The 27959-nt window shown below is 39.6% G+C and overlaps 1 protein-coding gene across 1 annotated transcript; it reads left to right on the top strand.

Annotated features, from left to right (window-relative positions):
• Positions 1-8: 8 nt before the first annotated feature.
• Positions 9-27957, top strand: CNOT9 (CCR4-NOT transcription complex subunit 9). Its single transcript, XM_060016110.2, has 8 exons — positions 9-152; positions 10019-10198; positions 12026-12141; positions 14053-14162; positions 18843-18952; positions 23807-23905; positions 24121-24212; positions 25638-27957. Exons 1-8 carry the CDS (start codon positions 129-131, stop codon positions 25804-25806), a joined length of 900 nt encoding a protein of 299 aa, XP_059872093.1. The 5' UTR covers positions 9-128; the 3' UTR covers positions 25807-27957.
• Positions 27958-27959: the final 2 nt, after the last annotated feature.

Here is a 27959-nt window from a genome sequence, read left to right as displayed (position 1 = left end):
AGGGGCGGAGCCAGCCGGAGGCGGATGGCGGCTGTGGCGGCTTATCTGCTTCAGCGGCTGAGGCGCTGAAGCTGGGACGCGGGTCGGGCGTGTCCGGCGGTGGGAGGAGAGCGGCGGCCGCTCCCAACATGCACAGTCTGGCAACGGCTGCGGTAAGTGGCTGGGCCGCCCAGCCTGGGCCCAGAACGCCTCCTCAGCCCGGCGTTTCGGCCTTCTTTCCTAGCTCCCTGTGTCGGGCTGCTCCTCCTGCCCTCAACCCGCGAAGCCCCGGCCCCCTTCCTCGCCGCGCTTGGCTGTGGCGGAGCCGGCCCCCACTTTCCTCGCCGGCCAGCTCCCGCGGCCTCTGACGCCGCGTAGCGCGTTCTTTTCTGGCCCCAGGGCCTGGTCCCGCGGCTGGAGCGCCTCCCTCGCGGCCCGGACGGGCCATTCATTGATTCATTTCGCTGACCAACAGTTTCAGGGCGCCAGTTCCGTGCTTGGCGTTGGCGGGGGCGAGGGGACTTCCGCAGTCCGCCTGACACTGCCCGTGCTCTTGGAGCTCCCTGCTTAGGCACATCGCGGCGGGGAGGAAATGGCTTCTAGCTCAAACCACTTGCTTTACAGATGCAAAATCCGAGACCTGGAGAAGCGAATAGTTACTATGTCCGACTGACGGTTCTCTGCGCTTAAAACCTTTTTTCACACATCTCATTTTACCAGCGTGATCTTTTACCAAGAAAAATAGATAGAGTAAATTAACCTATGTGAAGTAATCCTGTGGTCTCCCATTGCATTGAGAGAAAATCCAGACTCTTTGCCTTGGCCTACAAGGCCCTCTGAACGTTATGTTCCTTACCCAGGTTTTCAGTCTCTTCTGTCACTTGCTCCGCAGGCTCCAGCTACACTGGCCGCCGTTACATCTCTTCTACTTAACGCTTTTCCACTCCAGGTTGCATCTCTTACACACACACACACACACACACACCCATGTGGGTGTCCGGCTCCTTTTCCCTCAGGTCTCTGTCTAAATCTCCCTAGAGTTGCCGTCCCTGACCGCCCTATTTAAAGTAGTTCTGTAACCCCCCCAACTTTTCTCTGTTAGAGTACCCTTCAAAGAATTGATCCCAATTTGTAATTCTTGTATTAATTTACTTGTTTGTTATTTGTCCCCCTTTTGAGGTCAGGGACAGGGATCATGTGGGTTCTGTTTATATGGTTACTCCAGTGCCAAGTCAGTTCCTGGCACCAAGTAAGGGCTGAAATATTTTGCTGAATGACGCCGTATAGATGAGGGAGGTGACTACTGAGAGCAAATAGCCGTAATGGGCAGACAGGATCTTGTGATTCGAGCATATTCTTCTGAATGCCCATCCAACTTTTTCAGTTTAACCAAGGTGAAGTGACTTAAGGAGAGAGTAATATACTGAAGTTGCATTACCAGGCAAAATAACATAAATCCTAAATAGAGGACAAAAGTTGCCTCAACTTTAAAGTCAGAAAGTGAGCTGAGTGTGACTAGGCTATAGACAGCATTGTCATTTCCAGGGCAAGTGGCATCTCTGCCTCCTGGCACCAAGTTTCTAAAGTGTTTGTAACTTTTCACAGAGAGAGGTACCTTTTATATATCTCTTAACTAGATGACTGCAGTTTCCCCAGCTCTTTTGTTTCTTCCAGATTTTACATGTAATATGGGAAGAAGCTAGTCAGAAAATGAGGTTGTTGCTGGTAGGAGGGGGGCAGGTTAAACAAAGGATTCTGCTAAGGTTGGCTCATCCATCTCTCAAAATCTGATTGTCTTCTCTAGGCTTTGATACCAAGCTGCTCTTTCCCCTGTGCCTCCCCAGACTCTACCTATTCAGTTCCTTTCCAGTTGCTCCCTAATACATCTTTTGAACAGATATTAGAGCTGTGGTTCATTACTTAAAAACTCAGTACGTGTTTCTTCAAGTAAATTTATAGTGCCTTACCTTTATTTAGAAATTGAGCTTTTGATACTTTTTAACCTGTTATGCTGTTTGGACTACACAAAAGCTCTGACAAGTTCATTTGTACCACTCATTCACTGGAATATTTGGTTAGTGAATCTGAAGCAAAAAAAAGTTGAGCCACCTCTTTCCCAACCCTTAATGCCTTCCATTAGGCTAAACTGCCTGTGTTATTCTGATCTGGGTAAAGGGACACTAATGGTATATATCCCTCACTAGAAATTGAGGAGTTAATAATACATGCAGCAGTGCCTGCAGTAATCTAAACAGCTTGAGAAGATGCTTACTTTTTGTCTAATGATGAAAATTTGTGTTATCTTTATTTCTTTTTTTTAAAATAACAAGTAAATCACTTCAGCTAGGGAGATAGTACTATCAAAGGAGAATGTGATCACATACGAATGCAGGATGTTATTCACTAGATGGAGGAATTGAGATCATTTGGGATGTGTCTTAAATTTTGACTCTTTCCTTTAGTATTTTATTATGCCAGCAATTTGTAGTATAGTGGACTCTTCTCATTCTTTGCAGAATACATCTTAACATCTTCATTATTGCCATTGCAGAATGTAATTTCTTTCTCACATCTACTAAATAGAAACAGAAATACCCCACAGGATTGTTTTAAATAAGAATAAGAGAGTGCTCAGTGGTTGGCTATGTTCATTCATTGGTTAAAAGACTTGCTCCCAGACTTCAGCCTTGGGACTCTAATTCCTGCCTCAGCAAAGTAACAAATCACCTGTTATGGACCTTGAAGACTGCTTCAGCTTAATAGTACCACAGATCTTCACATACAATGGGTCTTTTGTAATGAATGTTATACTAGTGATCTAAAACAGCCAAATGTAAACCTTTAGGAGATGCATTGGGTATGCTTCGTTTTTTGTTTTTTTTCCCCACTAATTTCCAGTGGCAATTCTGACATCCTTAAACCCTTGCTTTTTCCTCACTTTCCATGTAACCAGCAGCTGCATTAGTCATTTTATATCTCTTCGCTGAAGCAGTGCTAGACCCCTCCTCTTTGGCAAGTAGAAAGAACATTAAGCACTCTGAAGGATCTAATTCAGACAGCTGTCTCCTATTGAAGATTTAAGCAAATTAACCAACTTTTCTTTGCTTATTCACTTCCATTTTTAAAAAGTTATTTTGAAGAACATTCTGGCCCATATTTTATAAAGATATGAGGATAGTTAAGCTAATTTAGTGTTTCCCTTTGGCACTATTAAGAAAGGTGTTTTCTTGTTATATCATCATTATGTAGACACCCAAAGCCACGTGTTGAGTCGTCTCCAGACCAGAAATAATCTCTATTTCAATCTAATTCCATTTTTTATTCACTATCATGTATTCATCGATAAGAAAACCAACAGCTGTTTTGGTCCTCGAACATGAAATTTTATTGATAGATTTGGCCATTTTCTGTTTAAGAGAGCCATCAACAACAATTTTTTAGTTTACTCAAGAGGGGGGATCATATTTCTTTCCCATTTATGGGTAAATGTGGATCTTTTCTAAGTTCTAAATATCTTCTTTTCACATTCTGTTAAGATTTTTCAGAAGTGGAAGACCAACTATCAGTACCCTGTGTTAGTGACACTTGGAGTTAACCATTGGTGACTCACTTTGATAAATGTCTTAAGCTTCACTGAAAGAAAAATGTTACTTGAAATACATTTTCCACATACAAACCAATAAACAGGAAGGAGGAGAATGAGTCCCTCCTAGTTGATAGTACAGACATTTTTTAACACATCTGTTGAAAGGAAAGAACCACTGACTCTAAGTAGGTTATAGCTAAAAGTATATAGTTACATGTAATTGGTCTTGTTTTTGATGTTGGAAGTGTTGAGGCTGATAACTAATAGTTCAAATCAGACTTCTCATAAATGACTTTGCCTCTGGGTATGTTAATTGAACCCACTATTTACTCAAATCCAACTGTAACAGAATATCAAACTTAAACTTCTGTATTGGGTTCTTAAATAATTTCTTAAACTTGGAGGAATATTTGTGATTTCAGTCCTATAGACAAAGTAGGACTCACTGATTCTAGAGAGTAGACTAGAGTTTCAATGTAATTCTGCCATATACTTGCTTGTGTAAACTTCAGTATATTAAACCTCCCTGAACCTGTTTCCTCTTAGAATTTTGAGAATAATTTGAGGTAATCCACAGTGACTGGCACATAGTATTTCAGTAAACATTGCCTCCTATTAAAAGTTCTTAGAAAAAATCAAACCTAGTCTATAGTAGAGGGCTGGGTGTGGGGTTTTCTGAAAGGAGTATAGAGAATTTGGGGGGGATAATGGAATGTCCAGTAATGTATCTTGATTGTGGTGGTGGTTACTTGGGTATATAGGTTTCTCAAAATTCATTGAAATGTACACTTAAATGGGTGCACTTAAAAGTTGTGTTGTATGCAAATTGTACCTCAGTAAAATTGATTTTTTTTTTTTTTTTGCGGTACGCGGGCCTCTCACTGTTGTGGCCTCTCCCGTTGCGGAGCACAGGCTCCGGACGCGCAGGCTCAGCGGCCATGGCTCACGGGCCCAGCCGCTCCGCGGCATGTGAGATCTTCCCGGACCGGGGGCACGAACCCGCGTCCCCTGCATCGGCAGGCAGACTCTCAACCACTGCGCCACCAGGGAAGCCCAAACTGATTTTTTTTGTAGCCAGTTAGTTTAGTCTCTCACTTGTAACTAAAGAAAGAAATTTTTGAGATTTTAGAGCTGAGACTTTGATAATTAATTTAGTTCCCTCATATAACCAATGATAAAATGGAGGCTTAGAAAAGTAAATGATTTATTCTAGGTCACACAATGGTAAAAATGGCAAAACTGTTTTGAAGCCACTTCTAGCTCCCAATCCAGTGTGCATTCCAGTTATGTACTTGTGTAGTTACTTGCAAATCAAGGTCTTTTTTTTTTTTTTTTTTTTTTTTTGGTGGTACGCGGGCCTCTCACCGCTGTGGCCTCTCCCCTTGCGGAGCACAGGCTCCGGACGCGCAGGCTCAACTCAACCACTGCACCACCAGGGAAGCCCTTTCTTATTATTTTTAATTCTTTTTTGGCTGCACCACACACGGCCTGCAGGATTTTAGTTCCCCGATCCCTGGATCAAACCCGGGCCCCCTGCAGTGGAAGGTCAGAGTCCTAAACACTGGATCACCAGGGAATTCCCAAGGTCTTTCTTATTCTTAAACTTGACAACATGTTCTTAATTCTAGGTCTGTAAAAGGGGTACAGGCAGGATCTGTGAGTTCCCTGAAATTATGTATAAATTTTAGGTAAAAATAAATTATGTGCAAAACAGTTTGAAATTGTGTATTTTTCTGAGGAAAAGATCCAGAGATTTCAATTCAAGAAATGCTACCCTCTGCTTTTGTGGTAGTATCCTGCCGTTATTGTTAATGTGTTTAAGTTAGGTAGTTTCCAAAAGGGAAATCAGATAAATTTGCTTCTCTACCACTGGACGGTGTGTGCTGGTAGATTGTATCAGCCACAGCCTCAGAAATGTATTAGTAAATTATAAATTTAAAGAATTATAGCAGGGGCTTCCCTGGTGGCGCAGTGGTTGGGGGTCCGCCTGCCGATGCGGGGGACACGGGTTCGTGCCCCGGTCCGGGAGGATCCCACGTGCCGCGGGGCGGCTGGGCCCGTGGGCCATGGCCGCTGGGCCTGTGCGTCCGGAGCCTGTGCTCCACAATGGGAGAGGCCACAACAGTGAGAGGCCCACGTACAGCAAAAAAAAAAAAAAAAAAAAAAAAAAAAAAAGAATTATAGCAATTGAACTAGGAATCTTTAGAGGTAATCTTTAAATAGAGAATTGGAGGAGGAGGAAGTCTGCCCACCGTTTACTCATAGTTCCATCAGTTGTAAAATGAGGATTATAACCACGGTGCTGTGATCATTCAATGAAACCATGCTTTTTAAAAGTACAATACAGGGACTTCCCTGGTGGCACAGTGGTTAAGAATCCGCCTGCCAATGCAGAGAACACAGGTTTGATCCCTGGTCTGGGAAGATCCCACATGCCGCGGAGCAACTAAGCCCCTGTGCCACAAGTACTGACCCTGCGCTCTGGAGCCAAGCCCGCGTGCCACAACTGCTGAAGCCCTCGCACCTAGAGCCCGTGCTCCGCAACAAGAGAAGCCACCACAATGAGAAGCCTGCGCACCACAACAAAGAGTAGCCCCGGCTCGCCGCAACTAGAGAAAGCCTGTGTGCAGCAACAAGCACCAAACACAGCCAATAAATAAATTAATTAATTTTAAAAAATAAATAAATAGGGCTTCCCTGGTGGCGCAGTGGTTGAGAGTCCACCTGCTGATGCAGGGGACACGGGTTTGTGCCCCGGTCAGGGAAGATCCCACATGCAGCGGAGCGGCTGGGCCCGTGAGCCATGGCCGCTGAGCCTGCGCGTCCGGAGCCTGTGCTCCGCAACGGGAGAGGCCACAACAGTGAGAGGCCCGCGTACCGCAAAAAAAAAATAATAATAATAATAAATAAATAAATAAAAGTACAGTACAGTTCCCTCTTTTTCCTCATCTACCCACCCCCTCTTTTACTTCCCACTCCCTTTTAGGAAGGCATCAATTTTCAGATTCTAACATTTTTGTGACAGGTGTGCCTAAACGATCTTTGGGATTCAGAAGGAGAGTCAGATGCATTTGGGGTTTTTATTACCATCAAGATCTAGTAAGATGCTGGAGTTGTGCTTTGGGGCTTTATTCAGGGATGAAGTCCAAAGTATTTTATCAGTCGTCTGGTAATATAAGTTAATATAGAAATCAGTGCGTAATTCAAAATGTAAATATATGGGAATTCCCGGGCGGTCCAGTGGTTAGGACTCGGCGCTTTCACTGCCGGGGCCCGGGTTCCAAGATCCTTCAAGGCAAGCAGCACGGCCAAAAAAAAAAAAAGAGCAAAAATACTTCCTTTTTATTCTCCAAAATAACTAACTTTCCTTGTGTGTTATAAAATTACTTGTTAATGTTGGTAGGGAAGGGGTGTGTGTGTGTGTTTGTGTGTGTTGGTGGTTATCACTAGCTGAATTATGCCCATCTGAGCCATGATTTGACATAGGGAACTATGTCAAACTATTTCACTGACTTTTCCCATTAAAATGATGGTTATTAAGTACCTCATAATCTCAATAAGTAGAGAATTTCTCTTAGTATCAATGATATTGTTCATGGGTGTTGATTGTTTTTCAGATTCTGCTGAACTAACAGCAGTAACATTTTAATTTTTGTCTGAGATTTTTATATATTTCCTATTTCTTTTGTCTAGGTCACAGGAAATAGTTTTTTGGAAAGTTGTGTTTAGATCAGACCTAATCTTTCAGGCAAGTGAGAAGCAGCATTAGCAAGGCAGTTAAGAGTATGGACTCTGCTGCCAGACTACCTGAATTCAAATCCTAGGCTTTGCCACTTAACTTTTAAATAACGTCTCAGTTTTCTCATCTATGAAATGAGGGTGGTAATGACAAGTATTTATTTAAGACAGTGCCTGACAGAGTAAGCACTATGTATGTGAGCTCTCACTTTTAAGAAATAATTGTATTCATCCGATAACAAATAGGTATTCAGTGGGTTTAAACTAACTCCTCCTATTAAATTTGGGGCAAAATTCATCAGGGGTGATGAAAAGGAGGGTCCCTACCTCAGATATTTCCTGGTACCAAACTGCCCTAACTGCCTTCTGGTTGTTAGAGTGGCTGCAGAACTCATCTCTAAGCTTATACCTGAGGGCCACATTACCACCTACCTGACGTCCATAGCTCTCTTAGAACTAAAGTCCAATGGAGGCTGCAGAAGTTGGAGTATTACTGGCAGCAGGTTGTCATGGCCTTAGGGACCCAAGTAGGCACCAGATATTGACCCTCCAGAGTGCCAGCACCACTCCAGGGGCACGATCTCCTCTGCTGTAGTCAAGCCAGCTCTGGAAACGTCATATGTGGAGATAGGACCTGGTGTTCAGAAGCCACAATATGCTGACTGGTGTCTACCAGTGCAGCCTGGCGTTGTTCACCTAGGGTTCCCCAGGACAGGATAGGGTACAGGGTGCTGGGTACAAGTCACAAATTGGCTTTAGAGAGGGTGATGGAGTCTACTGATGGTGGTGTCTGGATGACAGGCCTCTAGGAATGAGTAATGACTAATCAGGATAGACACTATATTGCTGGAGCATTGTCTGTGGGGCCCTCTTTAGGATTGTGGGTCATCCAAGAGACTGTGGGCAGGAAACCCAAAGCTAAAATTTTAGCCCTTGTTTCTACTGAGCTTTTAAGGTGATGTAATACTCTAAATGTAAACATATCCTATCTTCTGGTGGGAATTACATTTCCAAAAATAATTTTTAAAGTCAAGGGCCTATCTGTGGTAACATAGAAAAGTCAAGTGCTTGGACCATACTGTTTTTGCTGTTGGGAGCGGAGGGCAGGAAAACTATTCCTTCTGCATCATTTAGGAGCCTATGTTTTCTTGAGGTGCATCACTGATGGGAATTACAAAGCAACTTCTAGCAGATTACTCTGAGGCACTTAAAGAGGACTTAAATTACATGGTATTTTAGTCTGTTTAGCAGAGCACCTTGTGGTTCATTCTAGCAAGCAAGAGAAATGATAAACGTTAAACTAAAAGCTTCTAATCAAGCTTCCATTTATAGAAGGCAATTGTTCAGCTTGAGTAAATGTGACTACTACTCAAAGTCCATCTTAGACTTCATTCTGTTCTTCAGCAAACACAGTTTTCCTTTTTGTTCCTTATTTTTATATCTGTGCGATGGGTAGGTCATCATTCTATCACACTAAGGTGTAGTGGGAACATGTGCATAGTGTGAGAAGCTGGTGTAATATGGTTCAAGAAAGATTGGAATATGCAACTTTTGTACTTGGGTGAATTGAGCAAGTTAATTCCTCTGAGCATTAGTAGTTTCATCTGCAAGTGTAGATCCCTTTTTTCTGTCTACCTACCCTATAATTCCTCATGGTTTGGGGGGAAATTAAGTGAGAAAATATTGGGCTAGGGATGGAAATCACCATGAATTTGTTAGGACTTTAGAGCCAGAAATAGCAATGGTTATCATTTTTCTAGTTTCCCATCTTATCTTCCAGATAAGAATAGTTAAGGGACTTAACCAAGGTAACAAGCCTGTTTGACAAATGTGAAGAATTATAGAAGTGCTCAAATTTTTTGGAATATTGAGATTCTTTAGCACAATAAAGAAAGCATGTTCTGTTTATATAGTCCCTACACGAGTAAGGAATGAATGAATCTCTGAGGGGTGGAGGTACAATATGTATAAGAATCATTAGAGGGGGGAGTTTTTCCAAATTACATAGATTTTCTGCTTCATGGAGGGGGATGCTGGAATTACTGGGGAAGGAAGAGCAATGTGGGGGAGGGCTTTTTCTTTCAAAAACCATCATAGGCACATGGTTAAAAAAAAGAGTTTAAACTATATGCAGAAGATTTTATTGTATACAATGACAAGTAGGTCTCTCATATAGATTCCAACCTTAGAGGTAACTACTGTTAACAATTTCTTATGTGTACTTCTAGAAATGTTGTATATAAATATATAAGAATATATGTGTGTGTTAATGGAAGCGTATATGCTGTTCTGCACCCTTTTTGGGTTTTTTTTTTTTCTTATTTAGTATCAGCACAGTATAGAGCTAACTCTTTTTTAAGGGGCTATGTAGTATTCCATATAAAAATGTACTCCTGTATATTTAACCAGTTCCTTATTGATAGATGTTGATAGACTTCAAGTTTTCTGCTTTTAAAATAGTGCAGCAGTAAATATTCTGGTATATCTTCAGTACAGCCCAAGTAGACCTGTAGGATAAATTTCTAAACATGGAATTATTAAAGAGTGTGTGCCTTTCAGATTTTGATAGATTTAATTCATTTACATCAAGTATATGTATTTAGAAAAGCTCCCCTAGTATTTACAAAAAATATGTTCCCTCCAAAGGCTACTGCAGAGTAAGACTTGATTTGACTCTAATGAAACTCACGTTTACTTTCTTGTTTTCACTTGAAGCCTGTGCCTACTGCACTGGCTCAGGTGGATAGAGAAAAGATCTATCAGTGGATCAATGAGCTGTCCAGTCCTGAGACAAGGGAAAATGCTTTGCTGGAGTTAAGTAAAAAGAGAGAATCTGTTCCTGACCTTGCACCCATGCTGTGGCATTCATTTGGTACTATTGCAGCACTTTTACAGGTGGGTATATATCCATGAGTTGCATGTCATTCCTGTTTATCACACTTGTATCTCTCTGCCTTTGCCCAAATGATTATGAAAACTTTGGTAGGATGGTTTTTTTCTTTTTATTATTTTTTAAAACTTTATTTTTTTAATATAAATTTATTTATTCATTTATTTTTGGCTGCGTTGGGTCTTCATTGCTGCGCGGGGGCTTTCTCTAGTTGCGGTGAGCGGGAGCTACTCTTCATTGAAGTGCACAGGCTTCTTATTGCGGTGGCTTCTCGTTGCAGAGCACGGGCTCTAGGCGTGCAGGCTTCAGTAGTTGTGGCATGCAGGCTCAGTAGTTGTGGTGCACGGGCTTAGTTGCTCCGTGGCATGTGGGATCTTACTGGACCAGGGATCGAACCCATGTCCGCTGCACTGGGCAGGCGGATTCTTAACCACTGCGCCATCAGGGAAGTCCTAAATTTTATTTTTTTAATTAGTTTATTTATTTATTTTGACCGCACTGGGTCTTCATTGCAGCACGTGGGCTTTTTGTTGTGGCATGCGGGCTTTTCTACTCGCGGTGCATGGGCTCTAGAGCATGCAGGCTCAGTAGCTGCAGTGCGCGGGCTTAGTTGCAGTATGTGGGATCTTAGTTCCCCGACCAGGGATCGTACCCGGGCCCCCTGCATTGGGAGCACGGAGCCTTAACCAGTAGACCACCAGGGAAGTCCCAGAATGTATATATATTTTTTAATGTTAGCATTTGTAAGAATCTGTTTTAGAAAAGTCTAAGGTACTTGTTAAAGTGCAGGTTCTTGGATCCTACCCAAGAGATTTGATATATTTAGTCTAAGATGAAAAATCTATTTTTAACAGGCAGCTCCCCCACACCCAGGTGATTCCAATGTACATGGTGTAAGAGCTACACTTTGAGAAACACAACTTTAAGAGTGCTACAAAATAATATTTACTACATGGTGGGGGGGATGGAAAGGAAGGTATAAGAACTGAAAGGTATATTCTGGGGAAAGAAAATGTTAAGATAAAGGTATAACAGCTGTAGGATTAAAGGTGGGTATTCTTGTACATTGAAGAATAAATAACTGAAATTTGGTTCTGACCAGAACGGTCATTTGTGGGGAATAAATTGATACAGTATAGTCCTAAGAACCAAGATAGAATGATCATCCTTTAAAGTATTGTCCATAATTCCCAATAATTAGATCAATTTTTTAAATCTATTAAGTAAATTCATATTCTGTCTCTACAACACGTACCCAAGAAACTAATCTTTCTTATAGGAACATTTTCTGTGTAAAAGTTTTACAATTAAGATAAATGGAATTGTGTTCAGCAAATCATTGCCTTTCGGCGGAGAATACATATATTCCCTGCTGTTTGTACATATCCCCACACATATACCCATGTTCTTATCTCCCCCTTTTGCGGTTGCTACCTGACCAAGGAGAAACTTTTTTGTGAGTCACTGTGGTTGATTTACTAACACTTTCTGGCTAGCTATCTCATCACTGCAACTAAAAGTAGGGTGTTGACAAAAGGGGGGATTATAAATATGAGTCCCTCAAGTGAAAGCCTCAACAGATGATGCAGGATATAGGAGGAAGTATGGTTGACCACAGTTGCCTCCATAGAGGTCTTCCTAGAGATATATGTAGAAATGTCTCAGATAGTCTCAGTCAGGTACATTTATGATGAAAAGATAGTATTGTTTATTTCTTCCCCCTCTTTTAATGGTTCGCTTCTTATAGGATACGTGGAATTAAAGTTATTTGCTTTCATACCATGGGAATTAAAGTTTTTCCTTGTTCATCTGGTGCTGATTTCCATTTTTAGGAAATTGTAAATATTTATCCATCTATCAACCCACCCACCTTGACAGCACACCAGTCTAACAGAGTTTGCAACGCTCTGGCATTATTGCAATGTGTAGCATCACACCCAGAAACCAGGTAAATACTTTGAATGAGTGTGTGGGTAGAGGTTTGTGTTGAATGTGGTCCTAACTTCTGAATGATGAGAGGAGGGTCATGCAGTAGGGTGCACGTGTGTGGGTGTGGATCCTTGGGACTCTTCTTTTACTTTTTTTTTCCTCAAGAATTTCTGGTCTCTAATTCACCAGATTTTAGTGTAGTAACAATATGGTATTGTTTAACATGTTCTTATATAATTAATTTTTTGCCTTTTCAAATTATGGTAAAATATAAATAATGTAAAATTTATCATTTGAACCATTTTAAAGTATACAGTTCAGTAGTATTAAATACATTCATAATGTGCCATCATCACCACCATCCATTTCCATAATTCTGTTTATCCTATAAAACTTAAACTCTATACGCATTAAACAATAACTCCCCATTCCCCTGCCCCCCAGGCCCTGGCAACTACCATTCTACTTTCCGTCTATGATTTTGACTATTCTGAGTACCTCGTTATAAATGGAATCTTATAGTATTTGTCTTTTTGTGATTGGCTTATTTTACTCACCATAATATCCTCAAGGTTCATCCATATTATAGCATATGTCAGAATTTCCTTCCTTTTTAAGTCTGAATGGTATTCCATTGTCTTATTTACTTTTTACCCATTGGTAGCAAGGAACTTTAAAGGATTGGTGGTCACCTCTCAGGAAAGGTCAGGCATACAGCTACTTCCCCCTCCTGAATCCATGGTAGGCATCACTGTGCCACGCATGAGGCACAGTGCATGGCATTTAGTAGGAGTTCAGTTAGTATTTGGACTCAGCACTTTTTTCTCACGTAGTAAGCCAGATTTGGCTTCAGAATCTTTTTTAACACAGGATTTTAGGCAACCTCTGTAATAAATGAGAATTGACTTTCAAATTGAGACACTTTTGCCTTCCTGCTATATCTGACGAATTAAGAAAGGGGAGATTCTGTTCAGGAATCTGCTTTGTGACTTTTATGGCCTTAAAGCACTTAATAGTCATTTTATTAAAGCCTTTCCTCTCTTTGTCAGGTTTTCCTTATAAAATCTGAGTGCTAGGCTGGCACTGACCTTTCGGAACTTCAGAAACATTGCTAAGAAAATTACTTTTAAGTACTTAAAAATGCAAGAGTACTTTCTTAAAATTTTTGGGTGTTGGCTCTCCTGTAAGTTATAATTATAAATTATATAAAGTAATAGACTGATTCCATATTAGTTGCTGAACATATTAGCTGCAGATTGAAATGTTTTTAGGATACTTAGTGTATCTGAAAGCTCTAACCAAAAAAGAGTATTTAAGCATAACAGATAAACCTTAATAATGGCTGCTTTATTTTTTTGTCTTGGTTTATAAGTTTTTCTCAGCTCCTACCTGTGAATATTACTGTTGACCCATAAACTAGATGAGGGAGGGCATCTAGGAGAATCTCTTGGGCCCTTAAGTGCATTTTATGACCTATTTTTTAAAACTTGCAGTTGGATATTTTATCAGTTTTTAAAGTACTTGGTACTGAATACAGGGAAAATTGTGCGTTCTCTTAACCATTGGTCTAGGCTAGGGTTTGAAGCCTTGACACTATTGACATTTTGGGCTGGATTAAGTTTGCGGTGGGAGGAGGGGGATAAGAGGGGACTGTCCTGTGCATTGTAGGATTAGCAGCATCCTGGCCTCTGCCCAGTGGATGTCAATCCCTTCAGTATGACAACCAAAAATATATCCAGACATTGCCCCTGAGGGGGCAAAATCACCCCAACTGAGAACCACTAGTCTAGACTAATGACCAGTAACAGTCTTTCCTAGAGATTCCTTGGTCAAGCAGTGTTATAGACCTTATAGAATTAACCACCTGGGAATGTTCAGAATCCTTAGAAATTAACTCTGGGCTCTGAATGTGATTATTTTTTTCTTTTAGGTCAGCATTTCTTGCAGCACACATCCCACTTTTTTTGTACCCCTTTTTGCACACTGTCAGCAAAACACGTCCCTTTGAGTATCTTCGGCTAACCAGTCTTGGAGTTATTGGTAAGTTATTAGGATCGTTTCGCAAGCCTGGGATCATCATCATTCATAATAGTGGTCTTAGGTGTTTTGTCTGTTCTTTTGTAGCTTTTGTTCACCAGTTATTCATTTTTGTCTTCGGGGTTGAGTCTAATAAATTAGTTTTTACTAATAAATGAATATCAGAACATTATTGCTCTTACCAAGTACCATTCTGAGTATTGTTAATAAGGCTGTAAGACCCAACATTTGGGATTAAATTCAGTGTGTATGTAGAAATGTTTAATAATTGTAGGGAAAGTAAAGAACAAGAGTGTTAACCAAAAGATTATTATTACAGGAGTAAGAATTTGAGTTTGTTTCTTGGTTTGATTTTTCATCTTTGTCACTTCTGAGCTGTTCTCCCATAATTCCAGGGATTTACTTTCTGTTTTAGCTCGTTGAATTTTTGCATGCTCAAATTAATGTTTCCATGTACATTTATTATGGGAGATGTGTCTAAAACGCTATATCAGCTATTTCAGATCTTAGACTCCTAGGTAGTAAAATCTTTAGATTTGTGAAATGTAAATACATTCAAGAAGATTTCTTTCCTAAATTGCCCTTCCTTTTTTCAGTGTCTTTTTCTCATAGTTTTTGCTCGACATACTAACCAAATAATAAGAACATTAGTTATACAAACTTTGTTTTGTTTGGTTATTATTTTTATGTTCAACCTGTGTTCACATCCTTATGTTTATAAACCATGAATCAGGAAGTATAATTTAAAAGTTTGGTATTTCTCAGGAACATTTTATTCTACTTTTAAGAAGTAACTGTTATCTCATACTCCAAATGAATGTTATTGTTTTTTACATCTTCTCCCAAGTGGTACTGTAATTAGAAACTTTTTTCCCAATATATTCTTTCCAGCTTGTAAGATATAAAAACGTCTCGTGTAGGATTTAAAACATCAACATGATTCCAGCCAAAAGAAAACACTTGTATTCATTATTCTAATTCAAATCATCCTACTTCTGCTGTTTTTTTTACTACTGTGGTTGGATGATGCACTTATGTGTTGTTAGGGTAAATGTTGACTGTGGTGGTGGGTGGAAACAGTACTTGGATGGTATTAAGCCAGTTGTCTACCCTTGCATGTATTTTTAGAAACTCAGTTTCTCCCAAGTCATTGAGAGTACAAGCAGAAGATGAATGTTTGGGCCTAGACTTTTTCCTGCAGTTCAAGGGTTATCAGACAAGTTTGAATATAAATGAAGTGATACGTAACATAGATTAGAAAATACTTGAAGCTGAGTAAAAGTAAAAATACAACGTATCAAAATTTATAGGATGCAGCTTAAAGTAGGGCTTAGAGGGAAATTAGTAGCATTAAATGCTTATACTAGAAAGAAAGAGAGGTCTTCAATCAGTGAGCTAAGCTTTTCTTTAAGAAACTAGAAAAAGGAGCAAATTAAACCAGAGCAAACAGAAGGAAGGAAATAATAAAGACTAGATATCAATGAAAATATGAAAAGAAAATCAATACATAAAATCAGTGAAACCAAAAGCAGTGTTTTTTTGTTTTGTTTTTTGAGATATAATTGACATATAACATTGTATTCGTTTTTGGTATACAACATGATTTGGTATATGTATATATTGCAAAATGATCAGTACAGTAAGTTTAGTTAACATCCATCATCACACCTAGGCAACATTGTTTTTCCTTGTGATGAGAACTTTTTACGATCTCTCTTTTTAGGATTTCTCTTAGAAGCTTTCAAACATACAATACTGTATTGTTACTGTGGTCATCATGCTGTACATTATACCCCTGGGACTTATTTATCTTATAACTGGACGTTTATACCTTTTAACCACCTTCACCCATTTCATCCACCCCAATTTTTTATTGAAAAAATTCAATAAAATTAATAAACCTCTATCCAGACAGACTGATAAAAAAAAAAGAGAAGGCACAAGTTACAAATACCATAAATGAAAGGGGGTGCATTATAAAAGACTCTACAGACAATTAAAAAGATAATAAGATAATACTGCTAATAACTCTTTGTCCATAAATTTGACAACCTAGGTGAAATGCACAAATTCTTTGAAAATACGGTCTGGCAGAGTGCACTCAAAAAAAAAAAAAGAGATAAGCTGAATAGTTTTTGTAGTTAAAAACCTTCCAACATAGAAAACTCTAGGCCCAGATGGTTTCAACTGGTTAATTCTACCAAAAACTTAAAGAAGAAATAACACAAATTCTGTTAAAAACTTTTCCATAACATGGAGAGGAGGCTTCTCAACTCTTGGTGAGGGCAGCATTACTCTGATAATAAAAACAGAAAAAGAAGTAAAAAGACTATAGACCAGTATCCCTCATGAACACAGATGCAGAAATTCTCAACAAAATGGTAACAAATCAAATCCAACAACATGTAACAAGGATCATAATGACCATGTGGGTTTTATCCCAGGAAATCATTCTGGTTCAACTTTCAAAAATCAGCCATTATGATTGACCGTATCCACAGACTAGAGATGAAAAATCATGTGATCTTCTCTGTAGTTTATAAAAACAGCCTTTGACAGAATTCAGTATCCATTCGTGATAAAAACTCCAGCAAAGCAGGAAAAGAGGGGAACTTTCTCAACCTGATAAAGTACAAAAACAAAAACAAAACCCTTCAGTTAAGATCATAGTTAATGTGAAGAACTGAATGTTGTCCCCCTAAGATTGAAAACAAGGCAAGGATGTTCATTCTCACCAGTCTTATTCATTCTCATCCTGGTTATCCTTACCGGTGCAGTAAGGCAAGAGAAAAAAAATAAAGGACATACAAATTAGAAAGGAAAAAATAAAATATTGGCTACATTTTATAGCTATAAATGGAGTATAATCTTTAAAAATTGTGAATCACTATATTGTATACCTGTAACTTGCACAGTATTGTACAGAAACTATACTTCAATAAAAAATTTTTTTAAAAAAAGGAAAAAGAAAACTGTGTTCACATACAACATGATTAACTGCATTGAAAAGTCTTGAAGAATCTACAGAAAAAAGCTACTAGAACTAGTGAGTTTAACAAGGTTGTAAGTTATAGAGTTATTATACAAAAATCAATTACATTTTTGTGTGCTTGCACTAAACAGTTAGAGATTGAAATTTCACCAAAACGTGAAAAACTTGGGTGTAAGTCTTACAAAATATGTGCATAGTCTATAGCTAAAAACTATACAACAAGGACAAAAGAAATCAAAACCTAAATAAATGCAGAGATACACCATATTCATCAATTGGTTTATCGTTAAGATGTCGTTAAGATGTCGTTCTCCCCCAGATGATATATAGATTTAGAGCAATTTTAACAAAATCCCAGTAGGATTTTTTTTATAGAAATTGACAAGGTGATCCTAAAATTTTATCTGGAAAGACAAATGAACTAGAATATGCATTTTTTAAAAAGAAGGATAAAGTTGGAAGACATATACTACCTGATTTCCAGACCTACTGGAAAACTACAGAGTCAAGACAGTGTGGTATTGGAGAAAAGATAGACTTGTAGAGCAGAATGGAGAGTACAGAGATAGACGCACACAATTATGGTCAATTGGATTTTTGACAAAGCTGCAAAGAGAATTTAGTGAAGAAAGGATAGTCTTTTTCAGTAAATCGTGCTGGAACAATTGGATATCCATATGTAAAGCAATGAACCATGATCTATACCTTGTACTCTATACAAAATTAACAAAATGGACTTTAGACCTACATGTAAAAAATCTAAGTGAGATAATAATCTGCCATCTGCAGCAGGCCATGTTAGTAAATTATGGTATGTGCTGTTTAGAGATGTAGCATTTGTAGATTGTCAGTTCTGGTTAAAGTAAATGATATTACTCTCTCCTGAAGTGATTGACTTTAGTTATTACAGGTCCAGTTAACTAAGGCCTTTCATATAAAAGCTAGTGATGCGTTGGGCAGCTCAAGGAACAGTCATTTGTTTAATGGGACTCTGCCTCCCTATATGCAGAATGGAGAGGATATCAGTGAACTGTGTCTGACACCCGGTCAGTGGTGTAAGTTTAGAAACCAACAGAGTAATAGAATTGGGATGAATTTTAGAAGTCATTGGTCCAACTCTTATTTTATAAAGAAACAGAGGCTTGCAAAGGGAAGGTAACTTTGTCAAACTTAGGTAAACTAGTTGTGGAACCAGAATTGGAATCCAGGTGTGTGTGTTTCTTGTTTAGGTATGCCCTACAGTGTTTGTGCTCTTTGGGAAAAGAGGGCAATTGAATAACCAGGAAGTAATGTTTGTTTATGCCTATTGTGACTTAAGTAGGATTCAGATTCAGTAGGATTCATCCCTTCTTTGCTACCTGGGAATGTGCTTTAATACTGATGTAGAATTCTTTTCTCTTACCTAAGGTATATGGAGAAGAGATGGTGATATTATTGTATGAATGCCTACCAAGAGTGATAGAAAAATTATTTAGATAGCTAAACAGATGCTAACTATATGGTAGACCAAACTTGGTACCTGATCTTTTAGTGTTGACTGATAACAGTCAACCTGTGCTTTTCTTCCTCTTTTTTTTTTTTTAATAAACCACAGTTTGTGTTGTATGTTAAGTTCTACAACTAGCTGGATGAACAATTTTAGTTGGAAACCCTGACTCTGAAATAATTTTGTTTGTCCATATTTTCTTTAGGGGCCCTGGTGAAAACAGATGAGCAGGAAGTAATCAACTTTTTACTGACAACAGAAATTATCCCTTTGTGTTTGCGCATTATGGAATCTGGAAGTGAACTTTCTAAAACGGTGTGTGTTTTTATCTTAATTAGATTCTATATTGTTGACTCTTGGGCTACTTCTTCATGATTATCATTTTCTGCCTCTCTTCAGGTTTTTTGAAACTTTCATGAATGTTTTTTCTCTTTTAAATAAAAATTGTTATATAATGATAATTTTAAAACCCAGACCCGTCAGAAGAATATCATGTTAAAACACTAAATTTCTCCCTTTCATCTGAACCCACTTCTCACTACACAGGTGTATTATTCCAGACATTTTTTTTTTTTTTTTTTTTTTTTTTTTTTTTGCGGTACGCGGGCCTCTCACTGTCGTGGCCTCTCCCGTCGCGGAGCACAGGCTCCGGACGCGCAGGCTCAGCGGCCATGGCTCACGCACCCAGCCGCTCCGCGGCATGTGGGATCTTCCCAGACCAGAAATTGAACCTATGTCCCCTGCCTTGGCAGGCGGATTCTTAACCACTGGACCACCAGGGAAGTCCATCATTTGATAATCTTATATCAGATTTTTTTTCTGGAAGAGCCTACTCTTTGTGTCTCTTTTTTGGTTAATTTTATAGTTTTCCCTTTGATTTGTTTTGGCCTCTTGCTTCAGCAACATCAGTTATGCTGTATTGTCTATTTTTCAAATATATATTTTTTCCCTCTCTACTTTCTATCTTTAATTTCATGTCGTGATTTTTCTCAAGGCTACTTTTCCATGTTGCTGACTATTTTTAGCAATATCTTACTTCTGCTTCCAAAGTGTATCTAGTCACATTGACTAGACTAGTCACTCTAATTTTTAATTTGGTAAATACTTATTGCTGAGTTGGACATAAGTAGATGTAATGATTTAAATTTTTTTTGTTTCGAATTCACAATACAAATAAAGTAAAAATTCAAATGCTACTACAAATGGGTATACAAACAAATGGAAGTCTCCTACCATAGCCTCTCAGTTCTTCTCTCCAGTGGTAACCAGTATTACTACTTTCTTGTAGAATCCTTCCAGAAGTATTCCGTGTATACATGTAGCAGTTTAATTTTGTATTAATTTTTTTCCTCTAGTCTCTGCCTCTCACTTCTCATGTCCTTTCAGCTCTTCTTTGAATTTTTTATGTTCTTTGAATTTTTTAAAATGTTCTTTAAAGTCCACATTCTCTTCAATTTCCTTGAAAATGCAGATAAGTATTACTTGTTACCCCTGTGTAGGGTATGTCTCAATAGAAGTTTCCCTGTGGGCGTCTTTTTATCCAAGATTGCCATTTGTTTAAAAATAATGGATGGAAAGAGAGATGTTATGAGCTGAAGTTGGCAGCTTTTAAGTCAAGTATTTTACCTCTGAATACTTTTCCACCCAGCCTGCCATCTAAGGTTTGTGTGTTAGGGAGGATTTAAACCTCTGTCTTCAATTTTCTACTAACACACAAAGAATAAGTGACATGTGATCTATGTTCATGCTTTTCTTTTTTCTTTGTTTTTTAAATAAATAAATTTATTTATTTATTTATTTATCTATTTATTTATTTATGGCTGCATTGAGTCTTCATTGCTGTGCACAGGCTTTCTCTAGTTGCGGTGAGCAGGGGCTACCCTTCGTTGCAGTGCACGGGCTTCACATTGCAGTGGCTTCTCTTGCTGTGGAGCACGGGATCTAGGTGCGCAGGCTTCAGTAGTTGTGGCTTATGGGCTCTAGAGCACAGGCTCAGTAGTTGTGTCTCCCGGACTTAGTTGCTCCGCAGCATGTGGGATCTTCCCGGACCAGGGCTCGAACCCATGTCCCCTGCATTGGCAGGCGGATTCTTAACCACTGCGTCACCAGGGAAGTCCCTATTCATGCTTTTCTTCTCTCATTTGTCCCTTAATTTTATTCCTTTTGTTAATTTCAGTGGCTTTCCGGGACCGGATTGGAATGGTTACAACTGTATTCTGTCATTTTTTATTCATAGTTGCCTATGAATAGGGTTTTTTCAAGTTGGCTTCTTATGGCTGGGACAGAAAAAGATTCATTGCTTCTTTAGTGACATTTCTTCCAGGAACCCCCATCCTAATGATCCCTCCCCTATTTACATTCCTTGCCCATTACTAGAATTAATTCATCCTTGATGTGTAGATGTTCCCATTGACCTTTACTACGCTTCAAGTAGAATACTTTTCCTATCCTACGTTTTATGGTTTATAGTCACTTCCTGGCAAGTCTTTCTTCTTTTGCTCCATGCAAGCAGACACCTCGTTGCGTTCACTTTTTATGTACGATGCTTAGTCAAACGTCTTGCCATAGTAGACACCCAGTAGAGCAGAGGTTCTCAGTCAGAGCTGTGTGGCATGATCACCTGTGAAGTGTTTTTGTTTCTTTGGGGTTTTTTTTGGCTGTGTTGGGTCTTAGTTGCGGCACACAGGCTCTTTTGTTGCAGCGAGCGGGCTTCTCTCTAGTTGTGGCACGTGGGCTCAGTAGTGGCAGCACCTGGGGTTAGTTGCCCCGCGGCATGTGGGATCTTAGTTCCCCGACCAGGGATCGAACCCGTATCCCCTGCATTGGAAGGTTGATTCTTAACCACTGGACCACCAGAGAAGTCCCTGTGAAGTGTTTTTAAAACATCAATGTCCAGGTCCCATATCTGACCTACTGAACCGTTCTGCAGGGTGATAAAGTATGGACATTTGTGTTTTTTTTTAAATCCCCCTGGGTGAGTGTATAGTATAAGTTATTTTGGAAAGCTGTTATTTTGGAAAGCTGTTTGGCAGTATCCACTATAAACATAAACCTACCCTATCACCCAAAAATGTATACCCAAGAAAAATGAGCTCTCGGGAATTCCCTGGCGGGCCAGTGGTTACGACTCCACGCTTTCACTGCCAAGGGCCCAGGTTTGATCTCTGGGCAGAGAACTAAGATCCCACAAGCCACACAGCATGGCAAAAAAAAAAAAAGCTCTCATGGGCATCAAAACATATATAGGAGTATTTATAGCATTTTTACTATGCAGGGTAAATTGTAGTATAGTTACAAAATAAACTACACAATAGTTAAGAAGCATGAACTGCTGATACATGCAATGTGGCTGATATTATGTCAAGTGAAAGAAGCCAGATATATATGAGTTCATACCATATGACTCATATATGTATGTGAAATTCAAGAACAGGCAAGAACAGTCAGTGAGGATAAATCAGAATAGTGATTACCTCTCAGGGAAGGATATTGACTGGGAAAAGGCACAAGGGAATCTTCTGGGGTGCTGGAAATGTTCTGTATTTTATTTTATTTAAAATTTTTATTTTATTTCATTTTTATTGAAATATAGTTGATTTACAATGTTGTGTTAGTTTCGGGTGTACCGCAAAGTGATTCTTATATTTTTTTTTCTTTTTTTACATTCTCTTCCATTATAGGTTATTACAAGATATTGAGTATAGTTCCCTGTGCTATACAGTTGGTCCTTGTTGGTTATCTATTTTATATTTAATATTGTGTATGTGTTAATCCCAACCTCCTAATGTTCTGTATTTTAATCTGGTTGTGGTTCACAGATGTGTAGGATGTAAAAATTAAGATACACTTAAGATTAGTGCACTTTACATATTTTACTGTGTATATGTTTGTATTAGTTTCTTATTGCTGCTATAACAGATTGCCACAAGCTTGGTGGCTTAAAACACCACAAATTTATTCTCTTACAGTTCTGGAAGCCAGCAACCGTATACATCAGTTTAACCAAGCTAAAACTAAAGTCAGGGTGCCAGTAAGGGCAACATTCGCTCTGGAAGCTCTAGGAGACAGTCCCTTTCCTTGACTTTTCCAGCTTTTAGAATTGCATTTCTTGGCTCACTGCCCCCTCTTCCATCTTCAAAGCCAGCAGTGTAGCATGTTCAAATCTCTCTCTGCTTCTGTCACATCACCTTCTCCTCTATTGTCAAATCTCCCTCCACTTTCCTCTTTAAGGACACTTGTGATGATTATATTTAGGGCCCACCTGGATAATCCAAGATGATTAATCTTCCCCTAAGATTCTTAACTTAATCACATCTGTAAAGTCCCTTTTGCCATATAAAGTAGCATCCCCAGGGTTTGGTGATTAGGACCTAGATATCTTTGGGGGCCATTATTTAGCCAACCACAATGTTATACCCCAGTAAAATAGTAAAATAAAACAATTCCCACAGTTGTTTCTGCAGAGCAGCTGAGGAAGAGAATCATTATAATAATCATTTGACTTGAATTAAACTAGTATTTTTTTAATCCCATCTATGTAAGAGTTAATGAGCTTAAAGTGAGTATATTCTTTATTACTGTTGGAACAATTTTCGAAGGGAGGCTTAAAAGTCTTATTTTCTTTAAGATCTTTTAAGAATAAGAAAAGATTTACCTAACTCATTCGGAAGAGATGAGGCATAGCTGAATTGCTAAAATCATCTTGGCCCATGGAAAAGGGAAGAGGCTCTGTGTTTAACTGGGTTTGATCTCAACTCTGAGTTAGTAGCTTTGTCACTTGGGACCTTAACCTGGCAAGTTATTGATCAACAGTTACACCTGGCACATAGTAGGTGTTCAGTAACAGACAGTCTCTCTGTTTTTAAGACTCTGATAATTACCTACCTTTTATGTAAAATGAGAATAACAATGGTACCTACCTCATAGGTTTGTTGTGAAAATAAGATAAGGCATGTTATGGCTTAAGGAGAAATTCCAGCACATAGTAAATGTCCAATATGGTAATATTTATTAATTTTTTTGTACTATGCGTGTCTCGTCAAGTAAGTTATATAGAATGCAAGGGTATTTGCTTAGTTTTCTGCTTATGGTTATTCCTGGGAGAAAAACAGACAGTTGGAAGACAAGTCTGAGCAACGTTTTGGACTCCTTAATTTTGTTTTACTCCAGGTTGCCACATTTATCCTCCAGAAGATCCTCTTAGATGACACTGGTTTGGCTTATATATGTCAGACGTATGAGCGTTTCTCCCATGTTGCCATGATCTTGGTGAGTTCTTTCATTTGCCTTCTTTGAAACTGCTTCTGATCACACAGCTTAGTCGCTTTGCAGTCGATACTGAGCTGCTTCAGTCTCCCAACTAGAAATAACAACTGTGGAATCTTGTATAACTGTTCTTGCAATATCTGCTCTCTGATATCAACTAGGATTATTTTGTGTTTTGTGTGTTTTTTTCCTATCCCACCTTGTTTTGGGGGAAACAGGGTAAGATGGTCCTGCAGCTATCCAAAGAGCCTTCCGCCCGTTTGCTGAAGCATGTAGTAAGATGTTACCTTCGACTCTCAGATAATCCCAGGTAAACATTTATAGGATTTATAGGACTTAAATACTCTGGTGAGTATTTCAGGGGAAATACTCTAGTGAGCAGTTGCCCCATCTCATGGGGTAGCTCCTATGTCTTTAGGACAGGGAAGGGATAAAACTATATTTAGCTTGTCTGAGACAGACCTTGATTAATTCCTTTTAAAATCTGAAGTACTGAATTTAAAAATCCATCAGAGTTTTATCTCCCCACTGGAACTCCGTACCCTACTCTAAAATTCCAGAGAGTTCAGACAGTGAATCTTATGATACATTACTCCTGTGGTTTGAGCTTTCTGTTGCTACTCCAGGTGGTCAGAAAGAAAAGTATACTTTCAAAGGTCTCTTAAGAAAGGAACAGGCCCAGAGGGCTCTTGAATTATATTTCCAGTTCTCTTCCTGTAAAGTCCTTGAGCTAATTGTTTTATCTCCCTATGTTCGTAATCTTTCTGCCAGAAATCATACATTGTAGATACAATGCGTTTTAGAAATATTTGACCTTTTGCTTTGTAAATCCATAATTCATGCTGAAAGCCACTTGCTCAGATTCTGCTAAACCACATAATGGGTTGATTTCTGTGTTCTTAGGAATGAGGATAACTTGATTTAATGTGAACTCAGCCTCCTGCCACTGAGGTTATTTAAGCCCTAACTATTTCTTTGACCATTTTGTCTTGTTCTTTAGTGGTTCCTGTTTTCACCAAAGTTTGAAAATATGTTTATTTAAAACTCTCCTTGTACAAAGAAACTAGGCTGAGTACAAAAGCTATAACTTTTCTTAAAAAACAGCCTTATAAATAGTTAACATTTACCTTTTTGAGTTTTCAGATTCGACTTTTACTGGTCATATTTTAAAGTAAATGAAACATTTAAAAGTTCATCTGATAATAATGTTACCATAGATTTGTTTTTACTGCTCATCTCTTATTAAGGGTTTTAACTATAAAGCTGAAGCTGTTTTTGGAAAGACACAAATTTATATCAGTTTAAAGTTCATTAATTTATCATACTATGAGTGAGGTCATATCCCCTGTTAATGTACTGATTTTGGAATATTTCATTTACTATATAATCCATATATTTCCAACATGAGTATTATGACAATGTTTACTGTAATAAATCAGAAAGCAGTTTGAATTGAAGTAAATTATTGCACCATTTTATTCCATTTGCTTTGTCACAAAATCCTACATTGGGGCATCATTCTGAAAATGTTTGCAGACAACAGATCCTGGAGCAATCTGAGCCTATGCCTAACATAAGCTTTAAAGAATTTTAATGGCTTCTTAAAGTACCTTGACAGAACCATAGATTCCCAGGATTCTATGTATTTATATCTAAGAAAAGGGCTCTTCCCTGTCCCCCAGATATGGGTTTATTTGTTTGGTCTCCCTGGTCGGTTTGTTTATTTCTGATGTAGGGCACGTGAAGCACTGAGGCAGTGCCTCCCTGACCAGCTGAAGGACACGACCTTCGCCCAGGTGCTAAAAGATGACACCACCACTAAACGCTGGCTTGCACAACTCGTGAAGAACCTGCAAGAGGGCCAGGTCACCGATCCCCGGGGTATCCCCCTGCCCCCTCAGTGATCCTCCCCCGTCCCCTCCCACTACTCCCCCAAGTTGGGGAAGGGAGGGGGAACCTGCGAGGAATACAGCTCAGGTTTTATCGCCGACTGGGAATAGACGACCTCAATGCTGAACTGCACTGGAGAAAAGGGGCACGGTACCCCTGCTGAGGTGTATGAGCTGCCATCAGGCTGCCTTGAGGACCTGGGCTCCTTCTGCTACTCCCAGGAAACGGGCTCCTGACACAGTGTTCTGCCACCACAGCCAAGGAGGGTGTCAACACCAGCAAATGCTGTATTTGCAGCATGCCCAAGATGATCGTTCTCCCTCACCTCTACCCAGCCACTGGCAGGGAGGGGAGACAGTGGTGACAGCAGCAGCACTCTAGGCATGGTGAACACCTGGGACCAAGCCATGTGGCGTTTTCTTATTTTGCCTTCCTGGAAGACTCAAGATATGTCTCTTCATCCTCTCTCTCAGTATTTGTTTACTTTGGTTTTTTGTTTTTAATCTCAGAGAGAGGTGTATTTAGTGGACACAAGCTGTAATATTCAGCAAAACTTTGTCAGTTGGTACTGTTTACAAGTCTGTTAGATGCGTAAGCTCAATAAAAAGTTGGTCTGGGCATTACATCCCCTCTAGCAGGCCAGTAGCTGCATGAGCTGTTGGGAGGAATGGGAGGCAGGGGAAGGATATAAAGCCAAAGGACAGCAGGAACCCACCACCTGTTTCCCTTCCCTTTCGCATTCTTTTACCCCTAGTTCTGGATGCCATAAGGACCTTAACCTTGCTTTTGGCTTTAGCTGCTAGCATTTCCAAATCTCCGTGCTTTTCCCTTCTTCACTTCCCTCCTATTAAACTTAAAACAGACGTCTTAATTCATCAGGCTGTCCTGGAAGGGTATTGTATTGGGGGAGGAGAGGAGATGGTGGACGTCACCTTCAGTTCAAGTCCTCAAAGATATTTTCTAGATGACTTTTAAAAGGGAGGTGTCTGTGCTTAAGATGATAGGCTACTTGATCCTATTCTTTGCCCTAGTGTGAATCTACAGTTCCATCTGTCTTCGTGATTGTACTTGAAGCAGTATTAGCTGAATGAGTTAATTTTATTCAGATTTAAGATAGAGGGCTGGACTCTGCTTCCTCACTTATTCCGTCTTTTTTTTTTTTTTTTTTTTTTGACACATTCCCCTTTGGTCTATGGGAATTACAGGGTTGCCACTAAAATATTTTACACATTTTCATATTGTGTCAGAGAATCCCCCTTCCTGCTCTGGAGCTTTAGGTGACTCTATTCACAATCCAGAGGCTTGAATCTGCAGTGTAAACTGCCTTGCTTTCCCCCAGTCCTCCCCCCTGCCATCACCTGCTTTCTCTGTCTCTAATCCCCATCTCCAGTCAAAGATGGGATTATTAACCCAACTAGAGAGAGACCAAGTATTTTTGGCCCACATCTCACATGATTGAAGGTGTCCCTGAATACATTTGGGGAGGGTTTATAAGGGGCAGGCTCAGAGAAACCTTTGCAGAGGCAGTTTGCCAACCCAAGGGCTCTTTCAAGCCGACTTTCACAAAGGGAGCCGGCTTGTTAGTTGGCTTCTGTCTCTTTAGAGCCAAGAAAGTAGTAATTAAGTAGCCTAGATGTAGAAAGGGTCGGATAAGCACTTATTCCCCTGCTTTCCAAAATGAAGAGGAGAACCAGGCCAGCTCTCACTAATCTCAAGCCTGAAGAGAAGAGGTCTTGGAGAAATCAGAGAACAGCATGGACTGGATAAATGTCTTGACTCCCTTCAGCCCATAGTTTTGACCTGGAAAGTCCAGCTAGGGTAATCCTGATTTTTGCCAACCGCCTTCCTTCTGAGCCAAAGTTTTCTCATTCCCCCTCCTCTGGGGAAGCAGCTGAGGGCCAGGCCTTGCTCCCTGAAAAATTCTCTTCTGCATCTTTCGGTGCATTGGCCATTGTACTGTGCCAATAGTATCTTAATTCTTGTACCATCTATTCTCAGCTGGCCTTGGACCCCATGTAGGAGTTGCGGGGAGGGGTGGAAATGGGTATTGTTCCTTGTAGTTGATCCTGATGTCCTGTGTGTATAAAGAGGACCCCTCCCCCGCCCCGCATTTTCTGTGTTCCATCCTCACTCCGTCAACAGGATTGAAATAAAACATGCTTCTGTT

This window comes from Delphinus delphis, chromosome 7 (assembly GCF_949987515.2).
Source record: "Delphinus delphis chromosome 7, mDelDel1.2, whole genome shotgun sequence".
In the NCBI taxonomy this organism is placed as follows: Eukaryota; Metazoa; Chordata; class Mammalia; order Artiodactyla; family Delphinidae; genus Delphinus; species Delphinus delphis.
The sequence above is the reverse complement of the archived record's forward strand: the minus strand, read 5'-3'. Positions and strand labels throughout refer to the sequence as shown.

Coding starts and splice junctions, on each gene's coding strand:
- CNOT9 (XM_060016110.2), top strand. CDS start 129: ATGCACAGTCTGGCAACGGCTGCG. Junction 12,142..14,052: donor GCATCACACCCAGAAACCAG/GTAAATACTTTG, acceptor TTTTTCTTTTAG/GTCAGCATTTCTTGCAGCAC. Junction 18,953..23,806: donor GAAGTGAACTTTCTAAAACG/GTGTGTGTTTTT, acceptor GTTTTACTCCAG/GTTGCCACATTTATCCTCCA.